The sequence below is a fragment of the Capsicum annuum genome, chromosome 8, assembly GCF_002878395.1.
Source record: "Capsicum annuum cultivar UCD-10X-F1 chromosome 8, UCD10Xv1.1, whole genome shotgun sequence".
NCBI classification, from domain to species: Eukaryota; Viridiplantae; Streptophyta; class Magnoliopsida; order Solanales; family Solanaceae; genus Capsicum; species Capsicum annuum.
The window spans coordinates 153,431,905-153,454,109 of record NC_061118.1 but is presented as its reverse complement, the minus strand read 5'-3'; the positions used below and the strand labels follow the sequence as shown (position 1 = coordinate 153,454,109).

Here is a 22,205-nt window from a genome sequence, read left to right as displayed (position 1 = left end):
TAAGTCCACAAACATCATAAGCTTGTCCACTTCATTTATTGTTATCCCATTTGTTTTCTATCTTCTCAAACACACTTTCCACCATTGTTAAAAAGTTTTAAATCGCTCACATTACTCAAAACCACTTTAGAAAGTGCATTACAGCATCTCAGGCGACTTCAAGTTCATTTCTCTATTCCATAAACCCAAAAATCATTGATTAGAAGCAATATTTGCAATTTTAAGTTTTTGTACGGATATCTGCGCAGCCATCGATCCGTTATCATCAGTCATAGACCGTGCATACAACCCGACATAGACCGTAAGCATAATCTACCGTCGATCAAAGCTTAATTCTACGATGGCTATTACAGAATTTGTTCTGGTTTCAGGTGATTTCACGGGAGAATGAGTGGAGACTCCCAAATGTTGAAAATAGAGATCATTTATCAAGGTGACAATTTCCATTCCTGTTCGCCGCAGAGATCATTTATCAAGGTGACAATTTCCATTCCTGTTCGCCACAGAGATCATTTATCAAGGTGACAATTTCCATTCCTGTTCGCCGCAACAGTTCGTGCGACGAATTCGTTGCAAGTGTAATGCAGAGCGGGGATCTAGATTGTGCGTCAAGCGACGTAGTTATTAGTTATCTAATGCATTCGAGGAAAAAGGTGAATCCTACGATCATAAATAGCGATGTACGTGTGCTGACATACCTAATGGATGTTGATGCAGATGGCTTTAGGCCTATTTTGAGAATAAATATGGTTAAGAGGTCCTTTGAAGGACCGCTGAATTCATCACCACCCCCACCTCGGCGCTCGACAGTAGACGATGATTTAAATGATTACGAGAACGATGACAATCATCCAATTAATATGGTCCTTTCTTCGGTCAAAATCAATTTTTGTTTTAGTTGGTCTCTCTCTATGTGCATGTCATGTAGCAATACTTTAAAGTGATCCCTCTATTCTTCGACTTCTTTGAACAAAGTCATGAGAAAATCTTTATTTTCCTCGCATTGTTGGAGCTTTTATAGTGGATTAAATTTTGTCAAGCCTTGAAAATTTGATGTCTCGGGTCCCGAACTCAACGTTGATGGATTGGTTGGAGTTGATAGCTCATCAAGCCATTTAAAAAATGAGCATGCGTCATTATCTTAGAAAAAAAATAATTACATAACGATTAACTTAACTTTATAAAAAAGACACACAGCTCACCTTCGCAATTGCACAATTATAAAATTTGCGACCTGAATTTAAATCCGTGCTTGACGTCCTCAAGATAGCCGCATTCCCACAATGACAAATTAGAGTATTTTTAGAATTGGATGTTTGAGATGCTTGAGACATTGTAGAATTTTTAAAAACAAAACAAAGTGCATGAAATAAAATAATGAGGGATGGACACTTTATATATGAAGTAAAAATGAAGTGTTAATACTGACGGATTACAAAAGTAGCCATTTAGTACCGTTGGAACAATTTTTTTTTTTGAACTGGTGGTGACACTTAATAAACTATCGTAGATCATGACCTATGTCAGCCATCAACGAGATACCAAAATCTACTGTAGACACTCGTAATCGATGGACCCTTAATAATATGTTAAATAAAAAATATTACAGTAAAAATTATTTTTGTGCTTTGAGGGTTCATCGATTCGGTTGGTCTATCATAGACTTATGCCTTAAGGAGTGCATCGATTGATCTCCTGATTATGCGTAGACCTCTGCTATAGACCAACACTTGGATGTTGTTTAAAAATAAATAAATAAATTAAAAATAAATGTAGTGTGAGTTTCTACACATATGAAGGAGTGTAAGCAATTCACATAAACATATTAGAGCTTATACAAATTAGGGGTGGTGAATTAAGGAGTGTGTGGATGGGTATTGGTCGAACAAACAATATCCTAAGAGTAATGGTTGTCAAAGCACAAGTATATTTTGAGGATGATGATTGTTCAACCACTATCCATTCCACATACTTTTTTGATTTAGGGATGGTGATTGAAGAGTGGTGATTGAAGGAGTATGTGGAATGGGTAGTCATCAAATACAATCAACATCCTCAAAACATACTTGTGCTTCGACAAACATTACTCTTAGGATATTATGTGTTTCGACTAATACCCACCACCACTACCACCACCACCAAACCCGGTAGATTTCCACATCATGGGATTTGGGGAGGATAGAGTGTACGCAGACCATACCACTATCTCTGACGAAGTAGAGAGGCTGTTTCCGATAGACCCCCAGCTCAAGACAAATGACAGTATATAAAAACATCAAAAGCATGGAACACGATAAAAAACATAGATACACACGCCTTAATTCACCATCCCTAATTTGTATAAACTCTAATATAATTATGTGACTTGTTTACACTCCTTCATATGTGTACAAACCCACACTATATTTATTTTTAATTTATTTATTTATTTTTAAACAATATTCAAGTGTTGGTCTATAGAAGTGCACATAGAACTATGTGGTCTACGAATAATCAGGAGACCAATCTATGCACTCCTGAAGGTGTAAGTCTATGGTAGACCAAGAGGGTCGATAGATCCTCAAAGCACAAGTATATTTTTTACATGAATTTGACATGGGTCAACATTGATGACAGTTTATTAAGTGTCACCAACAATTCTAGATTGTTTGTTTAACCAACCCAAATCATGTGATTATGTGTATAAACCTTTTTTAATTCAATTATTTTCTTTCAACACCTCAAAATTATTTGATTATGTTTTTAAACTTTTTAGAATTAACTTATTTTCTTTAACCAACCCTAAAACACGTGATTTATCTATTTAAATCTTTTTAAATTTAATTATTTCCTTTCACCAGTCCCAAAACATGTTATTATCTTTTAAAATTTAATTAGATTCTTTCTCCAACCCCAAATCATGTGATTATTTCTTGAAATCTTTTTTAATTTAATTATTTTCTTTCAAACTGCAAGCTACTCATGGACCATCGATTCATATAGTCTACAGTCGACTACTATGTTTGGTTGATGGGAGACGGAGTCTAAGATCGACGATAGACTATTTATGTGATCTATATTTATAGATGCAGTCACTACAGATGCAAACACAAAAAATAACAATAACCAAAAAGAGGAAAACGAAACTTAAAAATAGAAATACTTGTATTAAACTTTGTTCACTGCACAATCATAGGAATTTTACATGGGGAACATTGGCGCATCGGCCAGAACAACCAAAATAAGCAAACAACGAAGAACCTTTTTTCTAACAACAATCCTACAAGAAAGCTTCTTCTGCAATGAATACAAAATAAAAACTTATAACATAAAACAAAACAAAAACTAAAAAACTGATTTCAGGAGATGCTGGGGGTTGATGTAGTCAGGACCTCGTCCATTATCGTTCGAACGTCATATCGGTCCACGGAAATGAATCTTGAACAAGACGGCACGGACAAGGGATCATTATCCCTATCATCACTATTTCTTCCACTTCCTTCGCTCTCTTTACTGTCACCACTAACACTGCGCTTGGCAATATCTTCACCAGAATCAACGTAGTCGCTTATCTCCTTTAACTCCGAATTTGATTCGGACACTAACTCTTCAATTTTCTTCCTTTTTGAGACATTTTCAACTGTCGCAACTTTTCATTTTTTACTGCTACCAGCAGAATCAGAAGCGGTACTGTACTGGCTTTGTGTTTAGGAAGGATGCTTTTTTAGCCATTTTCAACACAATCTACACCTGCAGAACAAATCTCCTATTTTCGGTTCATAGACCACAAGTCTATCAACAGAAATAACTCAATGCTCAAATAAAACGCCCCCCCCAAAAAATTAAGAAATACCCCACAATTAAACAGTTCACTGCACAAAAATACAATAACTGAACCAAAATCCAACATGCATTATCAAAACACAACAATAACTAAAAATCAAACTAGTGCACCTAATCAAACTAATTAACTATTACTCTTTCATTTTTCACTATTTCAGCAATCATATTTTAAAAAAATTTCATACGTCTAAAAATTGATTTCAATCTAGGGCATTCTCATTTCATAGACCACGGGTCTACGGACAGAAACAGATCACTGTTCAAATCAAAATGCCAAAATAACTCTTCAAATAACAATTATCCCACCATTCAACACTTCGTTGCTAAAAAAACCACAACTAAACCAAAATTCCTAAACAAAAGTTTCAAAATTCAACACCGTGATCGACGAAAAAATCTGTCAAAAATACTACATAAAACATCAACTATTGCTTCAAAATCAAACTCATTACCTATAAAATTCTCATTTTTTAACTACTTAATCAACCAAATTCGAAAAAATAAATAAATTTCCTACATCACTACGAATCGATTAGCAAAGAAAATCGTTTAAATGGATCTATTAATGATCGAAACTTGATTTTAACTAACCTTGCAAAGCAATGACGAGCCCTTACCAGCTGGAGAAGAAGAGAAAATGAAAATGACGTTTTTGGGAGCAAGAGGTTTAGAAAACGGGAGTTGGAAGAGAATTGAAGAGGAGAGAGAGAGGGCTCTTTTTGATATTGGAATAAGTGGAGGGTGTTAGGTGTATTATATTAAATTTGTAAAATTGTAAAAATGATGAATTGATCCCTTGGCCCACGTATGGGTCTTACTTTTTCTATTTTTTTCTACTTTTTACGCCCTAAACCTAAAAAATAAATAAAAAAGAAATTAAGTGGACATTTGACAAATTAGTTTTGGTAGGTGCCTTCTTTGCCAATTATTCCCCAGTTTGTTTATAGTCGGTGTTGTACAATAGTAGTAGTTCTTGTCATCCTTAGTACTGGATGTCAAATTGTTGACTCATTTGGTGCTTCGTACCGAAGTTTATCCTTACTACTGTAAAAAAAAAAGTAGGCCCCAAGGGTATGAGTCTGGAAATAAGAACTCCAATGTTGTCGAAAATAGTCCGACCGTGCAGCATAGGAGTTTTGACACTCATGCCATTTTAATCAATAAAATCACTGTAAGTTCGATTTAATCCTATGTGCATGAACACTTCTACCTGTGGAACTACATTTTGAAAATTTTGGATTTGGTTTGGATACCATATCATTTGGTTCTATCTAACTAAGCAGATAAATTCATTCATCCAAGAGTGTTAAAATAAAGCTACAAACCAATATTCTTGATCCAGTTTACAAGTATGAGCTCAGAAGAACATTGTATTGAGATGGCTAGTAAAATGTATAGCGAATTCGCATTTCTCCATAATGTTGGCTAAGCACCTTTTTTAGTTTGTTAAACATGGTCAAGAAAAACAGACTAGCATGGAACAATAAAAGAGTTGGGTCACCTAAACAAGAATTTAGCAGTATGCACATAACTACAATATAACATTTATATTAAGCCCATAATTCTTGAGAAATTTCTTTACTATTTGAGCCATGGCATTCACTATTAAGATGCTTGATCCTTAATAGTTAATGCATTACAAGTTCTTTCGATCCTTAGTTTCTTGGTTCTTCTGAAGAGTAATGCTCAGCTAATGCTTGAAGTTCCTTCATTGATGAAATGCAAATTTGACAAAATATATCACTAGCAACTTCATCAGGGAGAGCTTTCTCTCCATTTGCAAAATCTTCCTTCCGGCCAAAACTTTCCCGAGAATAAATCAACTGGACGATGTTCTGATGGTTTGCTCATGATCGATTTCATAGGTACAAAACATCAACAATATTCTCTAGGATTTTCCAAACTTTTACTGATGGTTTGGCTCATTCTCTTTTATCAGTAATGAGAAAACTACATTTTATATCATTACTTTTTTCAGGCGGTCATTGGTTTTGGGGCTGTCCGAATTGTTATTCCTGCAAATTTTCCAATTGGTTGTATACCAAATTTGCTAACAATGTTTTCGACCAATAATTCGACTGCATACGATGAGTATCATCGCTTGAAAGACTTGAATAATTTGGCTATCTTCTATAATCATCATTTGCAAAAAGCCATTCAAGAGCTCGAGAAAGAGTACTATCAAAACATTACATTGATATATGGTGACTATTATGATGCTTATCAGTGGCTTCTGCAAAATGCCACTAGTCTTGGTAAGTGCTCAAAAATATCATTCTTTGATAAATCGATTCTTTTTCCACTAGTTTTTCTCACCAAGTCACCTTTACCACTATACTAGAGAATTCCCTTATGTCAAGATGGTTCAAAATAATATTGAAAACTTCTTTTCATTCTATTTATGTATTTATACACACAGCATAATTTTCTAATGAGGAAATTCACTTGAACTTCCTTCAATTATTTTTGCAGCTCCGCCTTAATTAGAAAACAATCACATGCAACAACACTTATTTTTATGATTGAAGTTTTTAGGGTTTGACAAAAATTCTCTGCAGAAAGCTTGTTGCGGAATAGGAGGAATAGGAGGAAAATATAACTAGGACAAAAGTAGAATATGTGGAGCCCCAGGAGTCCCAATTTGTGGCAACTTACATAAGTTGGGATGAAGTTCATTTGACACAAGCAACATATAAATGGTTGGGGATATGGCTTATTAATGACATGTTACCTACACTAAACTGCCAACTTTAGGATTTTTTTTCTTGGCAAATTCAACAATCACAATTGTAGATTTGTAAAGAGTATTATTCATTATCTTGTAGTTCAACTATTATATTATTTTATTGTAGTTACTGTTCTGTTACCTGCTATTTCTTGTACTTCTGTTACTTTCCTTCCTGGAATGCTTTGGAAGTTGGAACTGTTTTTTTCTTGAGCCAAAGATCTATCGAAAACATACCTCTAAGTTAGACGTAAGGTTTGTATCCTCCTCAGACTTTCTTTCTTTTTTCTTTCTTTCATTCTTGTTAGCAATTCTTCTTCTTAAAGGTTACATATAGGTCTACCTCTACCTTATATATCTTATAGAGAGGTCATAGAACTTTTTTTAATAAAAGTTGTAAAAGACAAAAATATCATTTATTTTCAGAAATATTTATATCCGTCTAATTGCATCCATTTGTAGACAACGTACGTGTACAGTAAATCTGATTATATATTTGATACTTATTTTATATACTGATTATATAAATATACACGATAAATTTTGTGTAAGCCATGTTGAGTTGTTTTGTGATGAAAAAACTCATTTCAATGTACATTCTAAATAAATTAATCTCCTATAACTACATTATATTATTTTGATTTTTGTTTTGTATATATTAATTAGCTTGAAATTAATGCAATTGGATATACATTATGAGTGATCTTTTGCTTCTATTGCATTTTGTGGATATATAACTAGGTACACACTAAATCTTAAGATATTATAAGCCTTTTGTGAACAATTTTTCTTCGTATGTATTTAGGTAGGAGTATATTGTAGTATTATTTTTTAGTACTTCGGTCTTTAAATAACATTGTACATTTAGAATGATTCACAAAGCTTTACGTAAAATCTGATATATTTTTTTTTCCCTTTATGTGTATTATTTCAACCTCTGTCAAATATAAATATATTTAATTATATTCAATTTATTTGACCGCATACATTCTAAAATTTTTTGCATTCCTACAGCACTATAATACTTTGAATAAAGGACAAAGGACTATTAATGGAAGAATTATATAATTTTTCAGACAGTAAAAACGTTGTACAACATGCATTATAAGACGTATTAGTTCCCTCTTTCCAATCCATATCCAAATCCAACCAACAACAACAATAAAATCCAGTATATTCCCACAAAGTGGGGTCTGGGGAGGGTAGAGTGTACGCAGTCCATACCACTACCTCTAAAGAGGTAGAGAGACTGTTTCCGATAGACCCCCGGCTTAAGATTAAAGACAGTATACAAAAGCATCAAAAGCAAGGAACATGATAAAATAACAAAGGTACGACATCCACAGAAGATTGTACATTGTCAAACAAAGAATACCAAAGTCCACCTAATTACTGGCTACGACTCATCCACACCCTTAGCCCTCTATCCTAATGTTTTTCCTCCATACCTTCCTATCCAGGGTCATGTCCTTAGTCAGCTGTAACTGCTCCATGTCACGCTTAATCACTTTTCTCCTACATTTCTTTGGTCTACCCCTACCCCGCTTGAAACCTTCCAAGGCTAAATCACACCTACGAACTTGAGCATCCGTACCCCTCCTCATCACATGACCAAGCCATCTCAACCTCACTTCCTGCATTTTTTCCTCCACAGATACCACTCCCACCTTCTCCCGAATAATATCATTCCTAACCCTATCAGCACTTGTGAAACCACACATCCAACGCAACATTCTCATTTTCGCCACTTTCAACTTCTGGACATGAGAATTCTTAACCGGCCAACACTCCGCTCCATACAACATAGAAGGTCGGATTGCAATTTTATAGAATTTGCCTTCTAGCTTGTGGGGCACCTTCTTATAGCATAAAATACCTGAAGCGAGCCTCCATTTCATCCAACCAGCCCCAATACGTGAGAGACATCCTCATCTATCTCTCCATTCTCCTGAATCATAGACCCGAGATACTTAAAACTATCCCTCTTGCAAACCGCCTGAGAATCCAACTTCACTACCACCTCCTCCTCGTGCCTTGAGTCACTAAACTTGCATTCCAAGTACTCTGTCTTGCTCCTGCTCAACCGGAAACCTTTAGACTCCAGGGTTTGTCTCCAAACTTCCAGCTTATCATTAACCCCTTGTCGCGACTCATCAATCAAAACTATATCATCCGCAAAAAGCATACACCAAGGCACCTCGCCTTGTATATTCTGCGTCAACACATCCATCACCAAACCGAATAAAAATGGACTAAGAGTTGATCCCTGGTGCAACCCTGTTAAGATCGAGAAATGTTCAGAATCTTCTCCCATAGTCCTTACCCGAGTCTTCGCCCCTTCATACATGTCCTTAATTTCTCGGATGTACGCTACCAGAACCCCTTTGGCCTCCAAGCATCTTCAAAGAACCTCCCTGGGAACCTTGTCATACGCCTTTTCCAAATCAATAAATACCATGTGAAGATCTCTCTTCCTCTCTCTATACTGCTCTACCAGTCTCCGCACAAGGTGAGATACCTCAGTCGTGGAGCGACCAGGCATAAAACCAAATTGATTCTTCGAAATAGGCACAATCTTCCTCAACCTCCGCTCCACCACCTTCTCCCAAATCTTTATCGTGTGACTCAACAACTTAATACCCCGGTAGTTGTTGCAACTCTGAATGTTCTTATATAAGGAAATCATCGTGCTCCATCTCCACGCCTCAAGCATCTTTGCTGACTTGAAAATATTATCAAACAAGTTGGTCAGCCACCTTAACCCTGCCCCGCCAGAGAACTTTCAAAAATTCACCGGAATCTCATCGGGTCCCGTCGCCCTGCCCCTTCGCATCTTGCGAATAGTCTCACTGACCTCCTCTACCTTAAAATGCCGACAAAAGACAAAGTCGCGACACTCCCCCGAAAGCTCCAACTCCCCTAACAAAATACCTCTGTCCCCTTCATCATTCAAGAGCCTATGGAAATACAACTGTCATCTTTTCTTAATGATGGCGTCTTCCACTAAAACTCTGCCATCCACCCCCTTAATGCACTTCACCTGATCCAGATCACGACCCTTCCTCTCCCTAACCTTGGCCAGCCTAAACAACCTCTTCTCCCCGTTTTTCTCCTCTAACCCCTTATATAAACTCTCAAAAACTGCTATTTTAGCAGCCTTAACTGCTAGCTTAGCCTCCTTTTTAGCTAACTTAAACTCCTCCTTGCTCACCCGCTTCTCTTTTTCATCCTTTTTCTCAACCAACTTACCGTAAGCCGCCTTCTTCGACTCCACCTTCTTCTTAACATCTTTATTCCACCACCAATCCCCCTGAAACCGGCCAGACCAACCCCTCGAAAGACCTAATACCTCCCTAGCAAACTCCCTGATGCAACCAACAGCCCTATCTCACATACTATCCACACACACCCCCTCCCCCCCTCCGTACTCCCACATCCCCTTCGCCTCCAACTTTGCCCCTATCTCTAAAGCACTATCTGGAGTCAAGCTGCCCCACCTAACTCTAGGTCGACCCTTCTCACTCCGCCTCAACTTACCCGTCTTGATAGCCAAGTCCATCACTAGGAGTCTATGCTGGGTCGCAAGATTCTCACTCGGGATTACCTTACAATCCTTGCACAAAGCTCTATCTTCCTTCCTAAGCAGTAGAAAGTCAATCTGGGTCTTGGCTACCCTACTACGGAAAGTAACCAACTACTCTTCCTTCTTCAGAAAGTTGGAATTCACTACCACCAATCCAAAGGCCCTAGCAAACTCTAAAAGAGCAGCTCTCTCATCATTCTTAACCCCGAACCCAAAGCCCTTATGCACATCATTGTACCCTAACTACAAAGACCCGATATGCCCGTTGAAATCCCCTCCTATGAAAATCTTCTCCGAACTAGGCACGCCTTTAACCACCTCATCCAAAACCTCCCCAAAACTCTTCTTCTCCTCCTCGTCCATGCCCACCTGTGGCGCATACACACTATAAATGTTCAAAGTAAATCCCCCCAAAACCCACTTGATAGTCATAACCCTATTACTAAGCCTTTTCAGCTCCACTACCTGCCCCTTAAGCTCCTCGTCCATTAAGATGCCTACGCCATTTCTGCGCCTATCACTACCTGAATACCACAACTTGTACCCATCTACATCCATAGCCTTGGAACCTACCCACTTGGTTTCCCGGACACACGCAATATTAATCTTTCTCTTCCTAAGAATCTTAACTAATTCTATCGACTTACTCTGCAGGGTCCCAATGTTCCATGATCCTACCCTCAAAATATCAACTCTCTTATCCCCTCCCTTAATACCTCGCACTCCGCATCTCGAACCTAACCCAACACCAGCCCCCAAACCCACCCCCAGCCCACCAAGACCCCCAGGACATGACCCTATTCTACCATGAGCCACCCAAGCCACTACTCAACATAAAATACAACAAAGGCTAAAACAACAGTAACAATAAAAGGCATATGTAGAGCACAAAATACAACCAAAATTCAAGCACAACAGATACTAGAAAAATAAAGAAATGAAATAAAATTCAAGAAATAAAATTCAAGGTTAGAATTCATCGGGATATAAAGAAATCCCGTAGCGGTCACGCACAAAAAACACAGTAATATCTACCTCTAAGTAAATTGGGCACAACTAAAAACACAAGTAGCTGAAATAACAATTATCAAGAACTAGACTGTAAAGAGTATGTACAAAGTAAAGTTCAGATGTCACTAGGGTTCTACGCGTGCTGGTCACGACAATTTTGAAGTAGAAGTTGGTTGCCGGAAGTACAGTCACCGAAAAGAAGTTAGCTTTGCGTCGTCGGAAAGTCGCCGAAGCTTTTTCTTGGTGTTGCCGGAATCTAAACGCCGGTGGGCGTCTGACCAACTGATTTAACTATTTTAACCATTTCTGACCGGTTCTTCCCTCTACCACCATCGCCGGAGTCGAGCCAGAGGATGCCTCAGATTCGCCGGCGACCACAGTAACGAAAGGGCAAACCGATCTGGGGAGAGAGAAGGATAAAAAGAAATTAATATGCCAGTAAAATAAGGAAAAAAAGAAAAACCCACTATGTTATGAATTAATTGTCCCATATTGAAAAAATAGAAAAATGCTAAAGGGTTTATAGGCCAAATGGGTTCTCCCACCTATCAGGCTAGTCTTTTGGGTTGGGCTCTCTAGTTTGGTTTATAACATTGGTGCTCTCATTGAGAGTCCCACGTGTTTGGCCGTGACTCGGAGTGGTGACCTGGATCCAAGAGGGATGCCAATCGTGACCAACGAGGATCGTCCACGCATGGAGTCGCGACTCAGAGTGATGACCTCGACCCAAGAGGGGTGCCAGCCGTAACCAACGAGGTCGTTGGTTCTCAAGCAGAGGCGATTGTTATATAACATTAGTGCTCTCATTGAGAGACTCAGAGTGGTGGCCTGGATCCAAGAGGGATGCCAACCGTGACCAACGAAGATCGATCCACGCGTGGAGCTCCGACTCGAAGTGGTGACCTGGACACTAAAAGGGGTACCAGCCGTGACCAACGAGGTTGTTGGTTCTCAAGCGAAGGCGATTGTTATGAATCAATTGTCCCACATTGAAGAAATAGAGAAATGCTAAGGGGTTTATAGGCCGTTCTCTGGGTTGGGCTCTCACATTTGATTTATAACACCTTAATTTCTAATTTTAAAAACATATTAATAAAAATACTCAATATAATCTTCTTCTTGTGGTATAACTACATCAGTAATTTTGTTTCCAACTTATCCTCCACGAATATTAATAACATTTTCGCTTACTTTCTAGCATAATTTAAACACTCAATCTAGCAATTTATTTTTATTTTATTTTTATTATTAAATATTATTTATTATCTAATAAATAATAATTTTTTCAAAATATTAAATTTAATATTTAGTAAATAATATAATAAATTATTTATATTATTTTTTATTATTAAATTCTATATCAAGTTAATAAAAAAATAAATATTATCAGATGAAGAAAGTGAAAAATAAAGTAAGATTTATCCAAAAAGAAGGAGAAGAAATAGACAACCCCTGAGAGGGGGTCCCACCACAAACAAGAACAGCGGGACCAATTTGTGTAAAATCTGGTCACAGGTGGCCACTTTTTATCCTAAAGTGACAAAGCGACAAGAGCAACCTCTTCTACAGCTCACATAATTACAGAGTTTCGCGATGAAATTGAAGTTGAGATTGTGTTTAGTTATTAAAGTTGTTTTTGAAATTTTACGTGAGTAAAATTATATTTGAAATTTTCACGCTAAGCGGCTATAAAGTAGTAGGATAGTGCAACAAGTGATGATTATCACAATAAAAGAGAAGATTTAAGGTGGTTGTAGGGCTTATTTGTTGAATGGTGGAGATGGAGATAGGGAAGAGAGTGTTGGATGGAGGGTGGTTAGCAGCTCGATCCACAGAAGTTGAAATAAATGGAGTAGAACTCACTACTACTCAACCTCCTCCTACTCAGCCCATCTCTCCTTGGATGAAAGCTGCTGTTCCTGGAACGTAATGTTTTCCCCTTTTCATCATTCATACAAACTCCCATTTCTTTCAGTTTTATTAACATTTGAATGGGAAAATCTAGAATTCAAGATTGCCTTTAAAATCCTGTTGTTACGATGATGATTGTCAGCGTGATTTTTATGGTTTAACGATTGACCTTTCATTATTCACTTTAGTAACTTATAAAAAATACAATCTTTTGTAATGAAATGACTTGATTCTTTCTCAGTCACTAAGGAGTCCTGGCATTCACCACTAGAGGTAATTTGGTATTGTAGTTAAACTTCATAATCCCATTTGGTAGCTTGCATCAGGATTTTAAGTGTCGAAAGATGGTGACTTGGTAAACAAAAATCAGATTATAGCATTTCCTTGAAGGGCTTTATGTAGAGTTTAAACTCAAACATTGTGGAGATGGGGCTTTGTATTGTTACATTTCCAATTTGTAACTCATCGATCCAAAAACAAAAGGAGGAGTCACTTTGTAATTTAAATTTCAGTGTTTTAGGAACCCTGGTGGAGAACAAGCTTGTTCCTGATCCTTTCTATGGGCTGGGAAATGAATCAATTATCGACATTGCTGATTCAGGGAGGGAACACTACACTTTCTGGTTTTTCACCACCTTTGAATGTAAGCTGGTATGTATACAAATTATCAAATCTGTCTTTTGCATTCGGTGTTTCATTTTCTGTAAGGGTTCTGCACGTTAAGTAGTTCAAGGATATTTATTTAGTCTACTGAATGAATGATACAATCTCTTCATTTCCTCTGTGATTTGCAACTATTCCCTGTGTTCGGTGCTGCTGATAAGTGCTTGATTAAATTTATTTTCAGTCAAATAATCAGCACGTGGATCTTAATTTTCGGGCTATTAACTATTCTGCTGAAGTCTATCTGAATGGGCACAAGGAGGTGCTTCCAAAGGGAATGTTTAGGAGGCATTCTATTGATATTACTGACATTCTGCATCCGGATGGTCAGAATCTGCTCGCTGTGCTTGTCTATCCTCCTGATCATCCAGGGCGTATTCCTCCTCAGGGTGGTCAAGGTGGTGATCACGAGGTATTCATCAAATTTAACTTAAGCCAAATCACCTTGGAAGCTTTTACTCTTCTCTTCTGGGGGCACATTATGATTATTCTCTCATGGGAGACATCAATTCAATCACACACACAAAAAATATGTGCTGGAAATCATTTTCCAGGAAAATGTTTTCCTTGCGGAAGTCATTCTCTGGTGTTTGGTTAGGAAAACATTTTCCCACCAAAAGGGAAAAATGACTTCCCCAATGATTGGTGGAAATTGTTTTCTTAGAACTATCTTAAACTTTCACTTCATATTACTTGTTCCAACTAACACGCTTAGACATTATAATTAATTTTTATTTCTTAGAATTTATATCAAAGCCTTCCCTGATTTCTGATATGCATAAATATTTAATGTATGTTGTTCTAAGGAAATATTTGCACTCACCATCCAAGACCATAGCATCTCCCTAGATTACATATGAGACAAGATGGTTGGCGTCTGGTGGTTGGTCTATCTCTTAGCAGGAACTTTAAACTGTAATATTGAAGTGCAAAATCCCTGGCTTAGAGGTTAACCATTTCCCAGACTCGCCAATACTAGTTAACTGGGAAAATCCGTAGAAACTTACATAAAACGTATGAGCTAATGGTCCAAATGACGTTTCCCAGTACGTCTCTTCAGTTTATAAACTAAATGATCTAATCTTTTGAGTAGGATTATTTTTGTGTTGCTATGATGTGTGCTGCTCTTGAATCTGTATAATGTTCGTTTACGAGGCCAAAAACCTTTTCTGTTTTTCTTTCTTATTCAAAGTTTAAACTTAAGATATCGAGTAAAAATTACTCTTGCATCCTATGGATGCTTTGTTATTAATATATCACATATTTCATTAAAAAAAGAAGTTATTGAGAAAAATTAACTGAAAACTTCTAATATATCCCAACACTCCGCATGTATCGAGTAACGTTTTCCGGGGGTGTGTTATTTCATTAAGCAGCTTATAGTCAATGAGATGGACTGAGTTCAGATGTAGCACTGTGAAACTGATTTGTTGCTTTGATTACCTTGAATTAGTTTGAATTAATCGCCACAAGCTAGTGTTTTTGTAAGGGACTTGGATTAGTCCCTTTTCACTTCCTGTAATTCGGGAGAAAGAATTAGTAAAGTTCGTAGAATTATTCTAGAGTTAAATTGTTTTCCCCACATTTTGTTCATATGTTGGAAATTTTGGTTGTGTTTCCTCGACAGTTGTGTTATTTATTGTAAACTCGTTTTAAGAAGAAAGAGTTCCCATCCATTCATTATCTCATTTGCAAAAGTGAGAATATATGCTTCTCTATGATGTGTGGAATGGACCATAATTTTCTCTTCTCCATATCATAGATCGGGAAAGATGTTGCTGCACAATATGTCGAAGGTTGGGATTGGATGACTCCAATAAGGTGAGGACAAAGTTACTGTTTCTGTGCTAGTTTTGTTTCGATTTCCTCACTGTAACTCTTCTATTTTAACAATTAAAATTACGATATAAAAGTATCTCACTTGGCGAAAACATTGTGTTTATGAGATTTTAACTTGCATTTTACATATATAACTTCAACTTTGCATATGTGATTTTCAAACATAGCAGTTCGCAGCTCAGGAAAAGGGTAAATGGATGAGGTAGGTTGATGTGGAAAGACCTTCCCTTCCTTGTTCCAGCAGTTTACCAAGAAGTAGAAAAAACCTACCCAAGATGTTTTTACATATATAATGTTATCATTTAGAAATTAGTGGCTTGGATATTTTGTTGTGCTGTAAACTTGATGTATATCAATTGTGCCTGCTGGATAATCTCAGACATAAGAAATGCCAAATCTTTTTATTGAGCTCAGATTCAGATAAACCTGAGGCTTTCCATTCTCCTCTTTGGTAGAGTATATTAACCAAATACACAGTGCACAATATCAATTTTTCGTCGTTCTAAAATTTCTGTTGGTTTATAGGGTGATGGGATCTTTGTTCAGCAACTTTAAATGAAAGATTCATATAAATAAATTGCATATAAGCTGTAGTTTTAAGGCCCCAGCAAAAAACAACGTTTTTAAAACCTCCAAAAAAGTTGAGGAGAAGTTTTGTTCTAAATAGGAAGTAATGATTTTGTCATTTTATAAATTCATGTCATTAAACATCAAGTCCAAAACTGATACTTGGATATTAGCATTGATATTGTTCTCCCAATTTCTTTGATTAAATAATCCACAACAACTATTGCTGAGTGCAGTATTGCTAAAACAAAATAAAGCTGGATGCCGTAAATGCTAATGTTTTGTGATATTCAAATTATTACAGGGATAGGAACACTGGCATCTGGGATGAGGTATCTATTACTGTAACAGGGGTAAGAATTTAATTAAATCTAGTTCTCGCTCATGAATCTTAGTCTGTTTCTTTGAATAATCATTGGAAATTCTTATGGTTTCTGTTGTGAACTTCGCTTTTTAGACCTGTGTACTTTTAACCAGAAAACTGTTGGGAGATGTTTGTTTTTACAATTTTTGGGTGTTAGTTGGCCACTTTTCCTATCCTTTATTTTTCTTTTCTTCTTTTCATTTTGATGTGTCATGTTGCATTGCAGCTTTTACAATTCGTCACAAAAGCCATCAAACCCGTAGCCTTGAGATATGATGTGCTGAGTTTTCCTTTCTTGGTTAATATATTGTTCCTGATTCAGATTAAATACCAATTCTGTTGCAGCCAGTGAAAATAGTAGATCCCCACTTAGCCTCGTCGTTTTTTGACGGCTGCAAGAGGGTATATTTGCATTCTACAGTAGAGTTGGTCAACAAAAATGCTGGGGTAGCTGAATGCTCGCTGAACATCCAAGTGTCAACTGAACTTGGAGACGGTACTGTCTTAGTTGAGCATCTTGAGACACAGCATGTGTCTATTTCTCCGGGTGCAAATATTCAGTATACATTTCCTGAGGTTAGTTTCTTCTTTCTCTCTTTTGTTTCTTACTTTCTTTTTCCTTTGATTCTAATATAAGGTTCATATATGTATTTCTTTTTCCTTTTCTTAAAATTTGTATAAAAAAATTGTGGAGATTTAAATTCTAATGCCACATATGTGGCTTCGACACAAGTTCTAAGAAATCTTGTAGTGTCTCAAGCTTATACAGAGTCACTTTTAAATGGCTCAATTTGGGTCTATGGTTGAGAAAACCATGAGTAGGACATGCTATGGTGCACCTCATAGTTAGAGTCGTAGAGTACCATTTTTAAAGGAATGCAACACACCTATGTATCTGCTGGAGATTTTCCTTGGTGATTTGAATTATAACCCAAGTGGGAGGGACTGAAGGTTTCTTTTACTGAGATTCGGTGTTACCCCCTATAGTTCTGCCACTAGAATAAAGCAGAGAGCTATGCGGTACTGAGAGTATACTGAGAGAATTTGCTTGAGCGCTTGAGGTGGTAATCCAAGAACTTCTTGTGTTTTTTCTTATACCAATTACCATGTAATCATACAATGAGGACCTTGGTTTGGCTGTGAAATGTCCAAACTTTGCAAGTTTTTCTCATGTTTCTGTTCTTAGAATGTCGTCTTCTTGTTCACTCCTTGAAGTTGGTGAACAATAAAGTGCCTCCACTATATATGAAGTTTTCGAGATGGGATGTTTTCCAGTTCATGTGCTGAATTAGCACATGCTCTAATTTGAGTACTCCACTATATATGAAGCTCTTTATTTTTGTTTTTGTTTTTTAGATGTTACTCTTTTTTGGTTGTGTCTATTCTGTTTTTTGTTTTTGAGCTTTTGTAAAGTCTGTCAAGTCTTTGCTTTGAAAATGGGTCTTCTCTGTTGTACTGCTCTCAACTTATCTCAGGTTTATTCAGAGAAGAAAATGAAAAGCTTATTGTATAAGTTGGTTAAATCTTTTCGTTGCAGCTTTATTTCTACAAACCCAATTTATGGTGGCCTAATGGCATGGGGAAGCAACATCTGTACAACGTCGAGATAACTGTTAATGTGAATGGTTATGGAGAGTCAGATACATGGAGTCACCATTTTGGCTTTCGCAAAATTGAGAGTCATACAGATAGTGCTACAGGTGGAAGGTAAACTGTAACTTCAAAGTCTCCACCCTTTATCTTCTTTAGAGACAATAGTAGATTGTCTCGTTAGTTATATAATTTTGGAGTCTCACATCGGTGGGTTAAAGGGTCCTTGGTCTCCTTATATGGTTTTGGCCGATCCTCCCCTCATGAGCTAGCTTTTGAGGTTGAGTTAGGCTCAAGGTCCATTTCTTTGTCAATATTGGTGTCAGATTTTCCTTTGTTTTCTTTGCAGGCTGTTTAAGGTAAATGATCAGCCAATATTCATTCGTGGGGGTAATTGGATCCTCTCAGATGGATTATTGCGGCTTTCAAAGGAGAGGTACAAGACGGATATCAGATTCCATGCTGATATGAACTTCAACATGATGCGTTGTTGGGGTGGGGGACTGGCTGAGAGACCTGAGTTTTATCATTATTGTGACTTGTATGGTTTACTGGTAAGAACAATCACTTCTAACCCCACTCTCTCTGTGTGTGTGGGTTCTGGCTTGCATGTTGATCTGGCTTGTGTGTGCATGGTCTAGTTTGTGTAGCTGAAAAGGTGCCCTCTTGATTGCAGAAGCAAACGCCAGTCTTTAAGAAATTGCTTTATTGAATGGGAACGTAGGTCACTGTATATGGTTGTTATATAAAGGTTGAAAAACTCCTTATCAAAAAAAAACTAGAGAACAGAAAAGAAAAGGTAGAAAAGATAGGATTTCTTAGAAATAGTTGCTGCCATGTGACCAGGAGGTCACGGGTTCAAGCCTTGGAAACAGCCTCTGGCGGAAATGTAAGGTAAGGCTGCGTACGATACACATTTGTGGTGGGGCCCTTCCCCAGACACCGCGCATAGCGGTAGCTTTAATGCACCGGGCTGCCTTTTTTTTAGCATCCAATCATCTAATGCCAACTGGAATGTCATAGGTGTACCAAAATGCCACAGAACTCTGCTGTATTTTCATTGTTCTCCTGAATAGACCTCTCCTATAAGACTACGGGAATCTGATCATTTCTCAGTAAGCCCCCTATTGAGTTTATGTTTGTCGAACTTTAAGCTGTAGAGAACTACTCCTTATCCTGCTTTTATGCCTGTGTCGGGTTCCTTTGAATTTCTAGATTATATGGGTTGAAACTTGAAAGTAAAACAAAAGCCGATTTGCTTTATCGCTTCTAAAGGGTAACTAGATGCAGAGATCAAATATCTAAGTGGCTTAGTTGGCAATTATTGTGCTTTGATGGTGATTATTGCAACATTGGTCTTCATGTACAGAGTATATATACAGTATGGTTTCCGCAGTCTTGAACTGATCACTTGTTTTATTAGAGAAAGTTGCTACTTTTATTCAGTGTGTGGAGTTCCTTGCAACAGTCCATGGATAGGCACACAAAATTGGCATCTGCTTCAAATATCATTTAAAATGTTAGAAGTAGAGTTACTTGGAGATGAAGTGCATTTGTAAATTAGCCCCCTATAGAATAAAAGAAGATGATAATGTGAATATCCCATTCTTTGGCAGGTTTGGCAAGAGTTCTGGATTACTGGAGACTGTGATGGACGAGGTGATCCCGTGTCTAACCCAGATGGCCCACTTGACCATGATCTTTTCTTGCTATGTGCAAGGGATACCGTTAAGCTTTTGAGGAACCATCCTAGTCTTGCGTTGTGGGTTGGGGGAAATGAACAAGTTCCACCACCTGACATCAACGCTGCTTTGAAGAATGATCTTCAACTCCATCCATATTATATGAATTCAAACAACAGTGGCACCTCAGCAATTACTCCCGTGATAAAGGACCCAAGTCAATATCTAGATGGTACTAGAGTCTACATTCAAGGCTCTATGTGGGATGGGTTTGCAGATGGCAAAGGAGACTTCACTGATGGTCCTTACGAAATTCAGAACCCTGAGGACTTCTTCAAGCCTGACTACTACAAGTATGGCTTTAATCCAGAGGTCGGTAATGTGGGGATGCCAGTAGCAGCTACTATTAGAGCAACTATGCCACCAGAAGGGTGGCAGATTCCTCTGTTCAAAAAATTAGCAAATGGCTATATTGAAGAAGTCCCCAATCCCATATGGACTTACCATAAATACATACCTTATTCCAAACCAGGAAAAGTTCATGACCAGATATTATCATATGGGACACCAAAAGATCTGGATGATTTTTGTCTGAAGGTGAATGAAACATTTCATTGATGTGCAAACTCATTTTCATTGATTCTTTTTTACTGTTTCTGCATTTGACTTATTCTGTTAATAAATCATATCAGGCACAGCTTGTTAACTATGTTCAATACAGAGCTCTTTTAGAAGGCTACACATCCCACATGTGGAGCAGATATACAGGTGTTTTGATATGGAAAACTCAAAACCCATGGACTGGTCTAAGAGGCCAGTTTTATGATCATCTCCATGACCAAACAGCAGGATTCTATGGCTGCCGCTCTGCAGCAGAACCAATTCATGTTCAGCTTAATCTGGAAACATTTTCTATAGAGGTAATCATTTGTCTAGCACTGTTAGAGGATAAATCTGATACTTTGGCTTAAATAATAGAAAGTGGATGTACTTGAACTTAAATAATATATAGTATTGAAGGTTAGAATTCAGAACCTGAAGTATGTGCATTGATCATTTTTAAATTTCTTTTTTCTGGAACTTCTCCTGCTGCTTACTTTTACGGACAGGGAAATAAATGTAATAGTTATTGCTTCTTCCATATCACCTAGACTTAAATGTGCAACTTTTGCATCCAAAAAGGGATAATGCAGGAACTAGCATGAGATCTGGCGGAATTCTACTGTTCTCATGATTATTTTACTCACTGTCTACAGGTTGTGAACACTACGTTGGAGGAACTTTCTAATGTTGCTATAGAAGCCTCAGTTTGGGATTTGGAAGGAGAATGTCCATACTATAAAACCTCTGAAAAACTTACTGTGCCACCCAAAAAAGTTGTACCTACATTTGAGATGAAGTATCCGAAGTCGAAGAATCCAAAGCCAGTTTACTTTCTTCTTCTCAAACTCTATGATGTGTCCGATAATCGCATATACTCGAGGAACTTTTACTGGTTGCACCTAACAGGTGATGATTACAAGCTTTTGGAGCCATTCAAAGAGAGAAGACCACCTCTCAAAATAACTTCTCTAACCTTTATTAAAGGGTCAAGCTATGAAATGCGCATGCATATCCAGAACACATCAAAGAAGCCAGATTCTAACACTCCACTGTATAGAAATAGCTTTATCAGAAGAAACGGCAGCTGTGGTAAATTGGATTCATCAGAATCTTTTGACCTTTTGGATGGAAAGAAACATGAAATCAGTTTATACGAGAAAAATAGGGGGAGCTTTTCAAGGGAGTACAACAAGGCGATGGTTTCTGAAGTTAGTGGAACGGGGAAAGGAGTTGCTTTCTTTCTTCATTTCTCTGTTCATGCTTCAAAGAAGGAGCACAATAAAGTTGAAGACACACGTATCCTTCCTGTTCATTACTCCGACAACTATTTTTCACTGGTACCAGGTGAAGTGATGACAGTAACCATTTCCTTTGAAGTACCTCCTGGTGTCACTCCTCAGGTCACACTGCATGGCTGGAATCACCATGACATGCATACCATTCTCTAAGCCAGTTATCTCCTTGCCCCAGTTTGTTTATAGGTGTTCTTGTACAGTAGTAGTAGTTCATGTCATCGTTAGTACTGGATGTCAAAATGTTCACTCTTTGGGTGCTTTGTACTGAAGCTTATCCTTACATCTGTAAAAAGAAAGTAAGCTCCAAGGGTATGAGTCTGGAAATAAGAGCTTTAATGCTTGTCGAAAACAGTCCAACTGTGCAGCATAGGAGTTTTGACACTCATGTCATTTTAGTCAATAAAATCACTGTAACTTTGATTTAATGCTACGTGCATGAGCAGTGAGCACTTCTACCTGGAACTACATTTTGTAAATTTTGGATTTGGTTTGGAGATAGTATCATTTGGTTCTATCTACTAAGCAGATGCATTCATTCATTCAACAGTGG

At 37.5% G+C, this 22,205-nt stretch overlaps 1 protein-coding gene and 1 pseudogene across 1 annotated transcript; both read left to right on the top strand.

Moving 5' to 3' along the window:
• The first annotated feature begins 340 nt into the window (after window positions 1–340).
• Window positions 341–6,576, top strand: LOC107854878 (annotated as a pseudogene).
• Window positions 6,577–12,672: 6,096 nt separating this feature from the next.
• Window positions 12,673–22,177, top strand: LOC107854888 (mannosylglycoprotein endo-beta-mannosidase). The gene is made up of 11 exons (XM_016699884.2): window positions 12,673–13,067; window positions 13,565–13,703; window positions 13,900–14,127; window positions 15,478–15,536; window positions 16,426–16,474; window positions 16,831–17,061; window positions 18,023–18,192; window positions 18,425–18,629; window positions 19,692–20,354; window positions 20,450–20,677; window positions 21,014–22,177. Exons 1-11 carry the CDS (start codon window positions 12,913–12,915, stop codon window positions 21,806–21,808), a joined length of 2,922 nt encoding a protein of 973 aa, XP_016555370.2. The 5' UTR covers window positions 12,673–12,912; the 3' UTR covers window positions 21,809–22,177.
• Window positions 22,178–22,205: the final 28 nt, after the last annotated feature.